This window comes from Centruroides sculpturatus, unplaced genomic scaffold (genome assembly GCF_000671375.1).
Source record: "Centruroides sculpturatus isolate CEXI.00-Female unplaced genomic scaffold, Cexi_2.0 scaffold230, whole genome shotgun sequence".
NCBI lineage: Eukaryota > Metazoa > Arthropoda > Arachnida > Scorpiones > Buthidae > Centruroides > Centruroides sculpturatus.
The window spans coordinates 625,390-635,827 of NW_019384716.1; the positions used below are offsets into that span (position 1 = coordinate 625,390).

General features: G+C 26.0%; 2 protein-coding genes across 3 annotated transcripts in view; both read left to right on the forward strand.

Moving 5' to 3' along the window:
- Positions 1-9,269, forward strand: part of LOC111627936 (sphingosine-1-phosphate phosphatase 2-like) — a 16,256-nt gene extending 6,987 nt beyond the window's left edge. For both annotated transcript variants that reach the window (XM_023371627.1, XM_023371628.1), the window contains 2 exons: positions 3,934-4,023; positions 6,127-9,269. In XM_023371627.1, coding sequence (XP_023227395.1) covers positions 3,934-4,023; positions 6,127-6,696 — 660 coding nt within the window. In that variant the 3' untranslated portion in view covers positions 6,697-9,269. The remainder of the gene's footprint in view (positions 1-3,933; positions 4,024-6,126) is intronic.
- Positions 9,270-9,393: 124 nt separating this feature from the next.
- Positions 9,394-10,312, forward strand: LOC111627924 (sphingosine-1-phosphate phosphatase 1-like). Its single transcript, XM_023371605.1, has one exon. It carries the CDS (start codon positions 9,405-9,407, stop codon positions 10,008-10,010), a length of 606 nt encoding a protein of 201 aa, XP_023227373.1. The 5' UTR covers positions 9,394-9,404; the 3' UTR covers positions 10,011-10,312.
- Positions 10,313-10,438: the final 126 nt, after the last annotated feature.

Below are 10,438 nucleotides of genomic sequence, written 5' to 3' on the forward strand. Positions count from 1 at the left end.
TTGTATCGTTAAAAATTATTTTTTTTATTTTGTACAAACAAAATAAATATATTGAAAAATATAAAAACAATAAAAAATTATACTTCAGAAGTTAATTTACTATCAAAAACATAAAATATTTGAGTAGCTGAAGACATAGCCAAAGATTACAGCACCACAGCACTGGCGAAAATTTAAATTTGTCGACTGGAATTCCTTCGGATAACCGACGTTTCGGTTATCCGAATAAATGTCGGTTCCTTCGGATAAACGACGCTCTACTGTATTTTCTTTTTCTGGGTCATCTGCTTCAAGCTTGGTTCTATTTCATAACACTTGTTTATACCATGAAAAACTTTCATCATTTAAAAGTGATTCAATGTATTTTTTCTTGGCAGCTGACAGAGAGTACCCTACAGGTAGTTGCTCGACTGGCTCCTCAAATTTCATCCCAAAGGAGCACTGTATTTTTGTATTTTCTTCTTTGCCCTTACTCCAACAGTTTTAGGTTTCTTTCTAGATCCAGCATTGCCTTCTTCTACACTTATCAAACCATCTTTATCCATTTTCACTCAATTATAACACTGAAATACACTGTATAATAAAATGTGTACTAATAAACATTTTAACATCAAAATCTCTGTTCCAACAGAACAACAAAAACAAGACCACCTATTGCATTCTGGAAGTCACGTGACTCGATCATAGCTCTTCATTGGCTGAGGCAGACTGCAATGGATATGTTTTGTTCTGCTTAGAACACATGTAAAGAGATGTTCTTTTTTGCACAGAACGTCGATTTTCAAAGCTCAAAAAGTGTTGGAAGCATATTTTTTTGAATGAAACTGACTATAACAGTAGATAGGAATGAGGCCGAAGAAAAAAATCAATTATAAATTCAATTTTGGTTTTTTGTGGATTTGTTTGCTTTTGCACGGCACCTCCACAAATGGTGACAACATATTATATAATTACAAGTTTACAACAGTTTTTAACAATATATAGTTGTAACATTACAAAGATATTTAGTTTTTAAAAGATATAATTGTGCCATCCTTCATCAATTTTAACATTATCAACTAGATTATCATTAATTCTATTAACATTATTAATTTTTAAAATCTCTATGTTCAAAATACTGTGGAACCTCGGTATATGACCTTAATCCGTTCCTAATGTTTGGACTTATACCGAATAGAATGTATACAAACCAACCTTTCCCATAAAAAGTAATGTAAAAATGATTAATCCGTTATCATGTAAAAAAAAAAAAAAATGTCTGGCTTTAAACACCTCACTTTCCTGGCTAGTTCCTGCTTGATTTTTCATGAGATCAGCATGTATCTTTTTAGCTTTCTCGCAAATAATTGCTTCTGATACGCTGTCGCCAGCAAACTGTTTTACAGTTATCCAAAGCAAAAGCAATTTCTCAACATGATCTAATGTCTTCGATCTGTGTTTAGAAATTGATTTAATCTCTTTCGCAATGTTAGCAGATTTAATAATGTCTTTATTTTTCGCGATTGTCAATATCGTCGTTCTTGGAATACGGTATGCAACAGTTAAATCTCGAACACGCATGCCACTTTCATATTCCTCAACAATCTCTTTTTTCAGTTCCATTGTGATTCTAGTAATTTTTTTTAGTTTTCTGTTGCTTTTCACTTGCCTTTTTGCAATTCATGATTAATAAAAATAATAAAATTTTACTTATAAATTAAAATCAGAAGAAATTTAACAAAGTTAGAAACTGTGGCATCGCAAACGTCTAGTCTAGTCTAGTACACCGAAAGTGCTACTTATTCATAGATGGCGCGTATAATTGAATTAAGTCATATACCGAACAAAAGTCATATACCGAGCAAAATTTGTTTCGTCCAAACAGGACATATTCTAAAGCAGACGTATACCGAGGTACCATTGTATTTACATTTATAGGTGTTAGTTTCAAATTTTAGTGTTTTTATCATACTTTTATTTATTTCACATCCATATAGATTGCAGTGTTTAGCAACTGCAGAGTATTCAGAATACTCTGCAGTTCAGAATACAGCGGTGTTTTCATCTTTATATTGTACAGCTTTAGGCATAGTTTTAAGTTTACCTTTATCTTGTATAATTTTAATATACCATTAACTTTAGTTAATACCAACTGATGAGGGACTACTTTCTATCAGAAAATAGTCTGAAATGCATTTTGGGATTTTCATTTCCATAATTATGTAGTCATTTTTGTGTTTATTAAATGTTTTCACTTTGATCACTGAGTATTTATGCCCATCATTGGTCTGATAAGTCCTCACTATTATTTACCTCACAGTTGTTGATAATTTAATTAATATAATTATATCAAGGGCTAGAAGCAACTTTTGTAATAATTTCATTCATGTTAAAAATTGGAATATGAATGCAAATTTCAAACAAGGATTTTTTTTTTTAAATTAAGATAGATTCTTACTGTTTTATTATCATATTAAAAAATATGCAACTGTTAGGGAATACTAAACTAATACAAGTATCGATATTGCAAACTGTGTGTGAACTGACAACACCATGCAAGACCACTCGAAAGAAGAAAAGACCTGTTATCAGGTGACCACCAAGTTATGAATAAGTGCATGTATAGTCTTAGATTAAAGTTTAATTCTAAGTGAAAGGACTGCCTCATCATTGTTCTAACAGCAACTGAATATAAATGTTGATAAAATTAATATTCATACATTTATATCCAGATGAAGATAGATTTGTATTTTACTTTGTCTTACCTTATTCAATAGTGAAATTAATTTTATAAAAACAAGTAGAGGATGACCAGGTGAGAAATAGGCAATAGACTTGAATAGGCAGTATCTCCAATCGTTTTTATTTAATAAATCAATTTTATTTTTAATCCAAATGACATTGCAATAAAAATACATTTAAAAATACAATAAAAAAACTACATTTTGTATTTTTTTTCATCTGTTAAAACAAGTTAAAATTGATTTCTTATTAAGTCATTAAAAATTCTGATATATATCAGAATTTATATATATATAAATTTTTTCAAAATTCACATTTANGTATTTATATATATATATATATATTTTTTTTTTTAATTTAAAAATTCTAAACATCAAAAAAAAATGAATTTGTTAAAATTTTTTATATAATAAGTAGGTGTGTAAGATCTAAATTCTATGGAGACTGAAATTTTAGTAAATTGTATCATCATCACAAATAAACAATATGCTAAATTTAAAAGCAAAAAATGAATTTGCTAAAATTTGAAAGAACTGCAATTGTTTTACAGTCGAAAATGTTAGTTTTCATTAAATGTTTGTTGTTACTGGTATATAAACCAGTTATCGAGGTGCATTACAATTTACAACTTTTTTTTTCTTCATTTATTACTAGTTATTTTTGTGCTTTCTCAATTGAGCGTTTCAAAAATATGTTATATATATATATATAATGTGTTATTCTATTCAAAATATATATTGAATAAAATTAACAATTTACATGCTAGAATAGATAAAACTTAAAAGCTTTTTTTTTTCAAATGTAAACATCTATTAACCTAATTTTTTAGATTTATGCCAAATGGTTCTGGATTACATCAGGCTATAATAATAATGCTACATTTAATTAAGGGTAGGATCCATTAATTCTGAGTTGAAAATGTTTTTAAAGTGTCATTTTTATTTTATATTTCAGTTTTTACCCAGTTTTTTACAAGTGTAATCAATTGTTTAGAATTAAATTTTTTTCCTCATAATATTTTGTTACTTGTTAATGAAACCAAGGGAACTTAAATGCAAGTTTTTACTTAATTTCTTCATGAAAGTTAACTAAATTATCATTATTTTTATCTTTACTAACTATAACTGTTTATTATTTATGAATAATTTAACTTAAATTAACTTTAAAATCTTGAAATTAAAGTATATTTATTTATTTTTAATCTACTTCTAGTATCAGTTTGCCGTAGGACTCTTCATTTGTTCAGTTTGCTGTCTTCTAGTATGCATTAGTCGTCTTTACATGGGAATGCATACAGTTTTGGTAAGTTTACGTAAAAATGTTTATTACTGTATATGTATTTAAGTAAAATAATCTTGTATAAAAATGGGTTGATATGGCATGTGAAAATGTATAAGAAACAATTAATGTTTTTCACATGATAATAAAGCACATGTAAGTATTTTTGTTATATGTGTATGTAAAGCACCTGCAGAATTAGTTATATAAATAAGAACCTTAAAATATTTAGAAATTTTAAGAAAATTTTAAATTAGTAGAATGCATAAGAGCAATACTTTAAAACTGCTATTACTTATTATGTATAAAAATATTTTTAAAATAAAGATTTCTGTCAACAATAAAAAAAATCAATTCAGATCAATCAATCAAATCATGAAAGGAGGAAGATTTATGCCATAATTATGTGGAATGTTTACATCTACGTTGATTGGAGATAGTTCCTTATGCTTTATATTTAGCTATAATTTTAGACACAATTTGTGTACATTGTATGTATTTTGTAATTATCTGCTGCTTTTCATCATGCCTGTAATATGAAATTATCAACGGTTTGTTTGCATCACTCAATTCTGATATTTTTGGCATAGTTTTAGAATGCAAACATTAAGCACACTTACAGTTCTGCAGATTCAATTTTGAAGTGTGATGTTATGCAATAACAGTATCACTAAATTAATTTTAATATGGAATTTATACCTGTCATATTCTAAACTTTTGTCCCTGCTATGCTAGTATTCCATATTTTTTGCCTCTAATCTTGATCAATGTTCCCTGTAATTTTTTTTTTTGTAGATGAGCAGAACATATACTTCTCTAAACAAAAAAATTTTTGCTGAGCATATATATACAGTAGAGCATTGATTATCCAACTCAATTAGGGACTCAGGTTGATCGGATAACTGAAAAAATCGGATAACCGAAAAGAAGGAAAAAATACATTATTAGTATAGTATATTAGGATATTAGTATATCCCATTAGTTTATTAGTATATTGCTATTAACCAACTTTGCGTTGAATTTTCATTGATGTTTAGCCTAACAAATTTTTTTTAAAATAATAATCGTTGCTATTGTATCGTAAAAAATTATTTTAAAATTATTTTATTGCTCACAAAACAAACAACCACTCGTAATTAGAAAATTAAGTCTCGTTTAAATATTGGCCTCCCTTCAATGGTCGAGCCGTTGATGCCAGCTAAAACACGCAAAAATTTAACAAAAATAATATTATAGTAGCCAAGACATAGCCAAATATTATAATGCCACATCATTAGCGGACATTTGAAATTTGCCGACTAGAACGGTCAGTTAACCGATGTGACGGTTAATCGGGGGTCAGATAATCAATGCTCTACTGTATATATAAAATCTTATTTTTTCCTATAAAAATTAAAATAATTAATTATAAAGTAAATTTAAAATAATTAATTATAAAGAGATTAAAATTTATTTTAAAACATACTTTTATACAAAATATTATCTTTTGTCAATGATTTAATGTATTTAATCGAAATATACGCAGCAATAATCATGTTGCAGACAGAGTGAGAAATAAGTAAACAATTCAAATCAGTGTGCACACTTGCCTGTGCAGCACATAAATTCTCGTGCGCAGCTTAGAGGGAACATTGCTCTTGATTAGTAAAATGATGATTATGCAAATATATTGTTTCAAAATTTGCAAAAGCAATCAACAAGCAAACATTAAATATTTTTTAAAACTTGCCTTTGAAATATTGTAATGCATGGATTTATAACATTATTCCATACTTTTGACCAGGGCTTATATGTTGAAAAATAGAGTTGTTGACTTCCAAAACTAACTGTTTCATTCTTCTGTCTGTCTTGGCATTTTTAAAAATGCCATTTGTGACTTACTGACTTTCCTTCATATAATATATTATTTTATGGTTTGTTTTACAAGTAATATTTTATTCAATGTTTAATGTATATTTGTATGATAATAATTAATTGTATAATCACAATATTTTAATGTCATTAAAATTCACTTAATATTGCTGAAATAATAATAAATTATTTAGTGTTTTGAATTTATTATTATTAATAAGTTATTTTATAACATCTAAAATGATAATTAATATTTTTGAAACTTCTATTTTAAAGGATATAATTGGTGGTTTGGTTCTAGTATCATTACTGATGATTATTGTTGTTCCACTGGTGGATTACATTGATCACTTCCAATTGACATGCGTTTATTCACCATTAGTTATTCTCAGTGCTTCAGTTGCAATGGCTATACTTTATCCTAAATCAGATAGACGATCACCAGCTCGAGGTGATACAACAATAATTCTTGGAACTGGAGCTGGTATTTATTTAGGTGCATGGTTGAATTTTCAACTTGGAATTATTCGTGGACCAGGATTGCCACCTCCCTACCAAATAATTTGGCCAGATTATACTTTAGTAGGATTGGCCTTATTACGTGCTTCAATAGGAATTTTGTGTGTTGTTGCTTCAAGAGCGTTCTTCAAAAGTTTATCTTATGCTATTGTGTGTTATATACTTCGACTAGATCCAAATGCTCTAGAAACAAAACAGAAAACTGTAGTTGAAATGTCATACAAATTTATAACATATACAACAATAGGAATAATGATAACTTATATTTCACCTATTGTCTTTAGATTTCTTAATATTGAAAGAATTACTATGTTCACAGAAGTATAATTATTTTACTTAATTAATTTCATTAAATAATGATATGTTTTTGAAAATGGGATCTCAAAATTTCAGTATTGTCAATTATAAAAATTATCAATAATAATAATAATAATATAATGATAATTCCTAGTATAATTGTTATTTTTGATAAATGTTTTGTTAAAGCTATTGTTATGTGTATCGTTTTATAATATAAGGGACCATAAACAACATTGTAAAATATTCATAATAAACTATAAAAGTAATGAATCTTTTGTAAAATACCATACAGTAGTTTTACAAATTTTCTTCTAGAATTTTTGTTTCCACTTGATAAAATAAAAATTATTTAATAATGTTAAAGATTTTCATTTAAAAATTCATATAATTATATTTTTATATATAATTATTTTAATCTTCATTAATATTTTCATTTTATATTTAATAAACATGTGCATTAGAAAACACAAGAATAATTTCCTTGTTAAATTAGGATAAGACAATGAGATAATGAAATGTAGAAAAAATAAAAAGAGAGAGAGAGAGCTTAGTATATCTTAATTTAATTTTTTATATTCTAAGGAAAAATTCACAAATCTTCCTGTTTAAAAATTTTATCGTTTTTTAAAAAGGAAAAGTATTTGACTACAAGATAAAATTCTAGTAAAAAGTTATAAAATAACAATGCTAACACACATCACTGTACTTTTTAACTTCCTTGAATATTCATAGAATTCAGAATGGTTATAGTAATTATGGCAAATAGTAATATTTAGAGTTGTTAAATCCATAAATTTTAAATTTATATAGGTATCAGTTTGAAAAACATATTTTTTTTAAAGCTTTATCTGTAATTTAGAGAACAGTTTCATTCGTTATAAATAGATCATCTGCTTGTAGGTGAAAGAAACATTTTATTTAAAATTTTATTATTTTTGAAGTTTTAATTATTACATTTATTGCAAAAGTTTGATTTTTTTAAGTTAAAAATCTAATTTATTTGTAATAATATATAGCATAAAGTAGCATGGAATTTTATAGTCATTATTGAGTTCACAAATTTTATATTTCAAGTAATCATTACTTTTTTAAAATATTAATAGTGAATGGCACATTATCAAATTTTCTCAACATGCTAGAACAAGTATTTATAAACACCATTGCTAAAATGTAAAATTTGTAAAGCAAGATAAATTTTTCTATAAAATAACCAAATATTGATATGAAACTATAAATTTTGGATATTAAATGTACAATTAATCTAATCAGCTAAATATGTCAATTGTTGCAAGCACATTATATACAAATAACTTGCTTCATGGACACACAGTATCTATTTCAGACCATCAGTCTGGCTTATACTAATTGACTTTACAGATAGTTGATTTCTGATGAGACCTGTAACTGCAAGCATGAAAAGCTTTTCAAAACAAAGCTGTAGCAGTTTATTTTAAGTTTATTGATTCATACTGAAACAAAATATTTTAATTATGCATGGAAATAAATATTAGTAATATAAAAAAAAATACTATTTAACTGCAAAAACACCAGATTTAACAAAACTTTCTTCTGTTTTGTGTGGATTTCTTCCTTTTTGACACTTTTTCCTCTTTTTCGGCTGGTAACTATGGGAGCATCAACTTCATTTGTCTCTGCTATCAATTTCTTCTTTCCTTGAGTTCTCTTCTTCTGGCCCTTCTTTGGATTGATGCAACTTCCCACTCCCTTCCTCCTTCTTTTTGATTTTCCAACACTTCATCTCATGCACTTCTTTAGGAAAATATTATTCTAAAGAAGAGTGCAAGATGAAGTGTGTTGTAATAAAATAAAATAATAATAATCAAATCTATTTCATTTTTCTAAATTTTGTGGATATGCATTAAAGAATAAATAGCAAATGTGTTAATACTGTTCAATATATATATTTTTTAAATATTAATGGCATTGACAGTTAATAAAACTTAAAATAATAATATAGAACATTTATAAGTAGGACTATGTTGACTTTGTAGAATATATAAAGATTATATACAATATTTAAAACAATAAAGTTTATGAACAAAAAAAAAAGCAATGACAAACAGCTTAATACAAGGGTTATATTTTAGAGAGGTTTATCTGAGGGATAATTATTGCTGGTTGAAATTTAAAAATTGTGACAAATTTTGACTACATTTATTGATAAAAAAAAAACTTTGATTTTCATCAGATGTTTTTATTCAGAATCAAATATTAATTATAGCAGATAAAAAAATAAGAAATTGAATTATAAGTTATAATATTTTTATAAATTTGAAATTATACTATAGTTAAAAGAAATTTTAAATTAAAAGCAACATTACATTTAATGAAGATTAAAGTAATTATCATTAACTTAGTCAATCTGAAACTTCTCAATAAATACATAACTTTAAAAATTCTTTGAAATTCATATCTAAAAGGATTTTTAATATTTTGGTCAAATATTAGTACACTCAATCATTTGTTTCAGCCATGTTTTTTATTTACTGTACTTATTTTGTTCATTTTGAATGTTTTAAAAATATCTGATTTAACCCTTTTTTTTGTTCTGTTTATTTAACATATCAAATAGAACTCATAGTAACTAAAATAATTAATTGTATAATCACAATATTTTAATGTCATTAAAATTCACTTAATATTGCTGAAATAATAATAAATTATTTAGTGTTTTGAATTTATTATTATTAATAAGTTATTTTATAACATCTAAAATGATAATTAATATTTTTGAAACTTCTATTTTAAAGGATATAATTGGTGGTTTGGTTCTAGTATCATTACTGATGATTATTGTTGTTCCACTGGTGGATTACATTGATCACTTCCAATTGACATGCGTTTATTCACCATTAGTTATTCTCAGTGCTTCAGTTGCAATGGCTATACTTTATCCTAAATCAGATAGACGATCACCAGCTCGAGGTGATACAACAATAATTCTTGGAACTGGAGCTGGTATTTATTTAGGTGCATGGTTGAATTTTCAACTTGGAATTATTCGTGGACCAGGATTGCCACCTCCCTACCAAATAATTTGGCCAGATTATACTTTAGTAGGATTGGCCTTATTACGTGCTTCAATAGGAATTTTGTGTGTTGTTGCTTCAAGAGCGTTCTTCAAAAGTTTATCTTATGCTATTGTGTGTTATATACTTCGACTAGATCCAAATGCTCTAGAAACAAAACAGAAAACTGTAGTTGAAATGTCATACAAATTTATAACATATACAACAATAGGAATAATGATAACTTATATTTCACCTATTGTCTTTAGATTTCTTAATATTGAAAGAATTACTATGTTCACAGAAGTATAATTATTTTACTTAATTAATTTCATTAAATAATGATATGTTTTTGAAAATGGGATCTCAAAATTTCAGTATTGTCAATTATAAAAATTATCAATAATAATAATAATAATATAATGATAATTCCTAGTATAATTGTTATTTTTGATAAATGTTTTGTTAAAGCTATTGTTATGTGTATCGTTTTATAATATAAGGGACCATAAACAACATTGTAAAATATTCATAATAAACTATAAAAGTAATGAATCTTTTGTAAAATACCATACAGTAGTTTTACAAATTTTCTTCTAGAATTTTTGTTTCCACTTGATAAAATAAAAATTATTTAATAATGTTAAAGATTTTCATTTAAAAATTCATATAATTATATTCTCTAAACAATTGTTGGAAAAATGCAAAAAACTGTTATTGAATTTATTTTACACCTCACA

What these genes read in the sequence shown, in the direction of transcription:
- LOC111627924 (XM_023371605.1), top strand. Translation starts at nt 9,405, where the DNA reads ATGATAATTAATATTTTTGAAACTTCTATTTTAAAGGATATAATTGGT.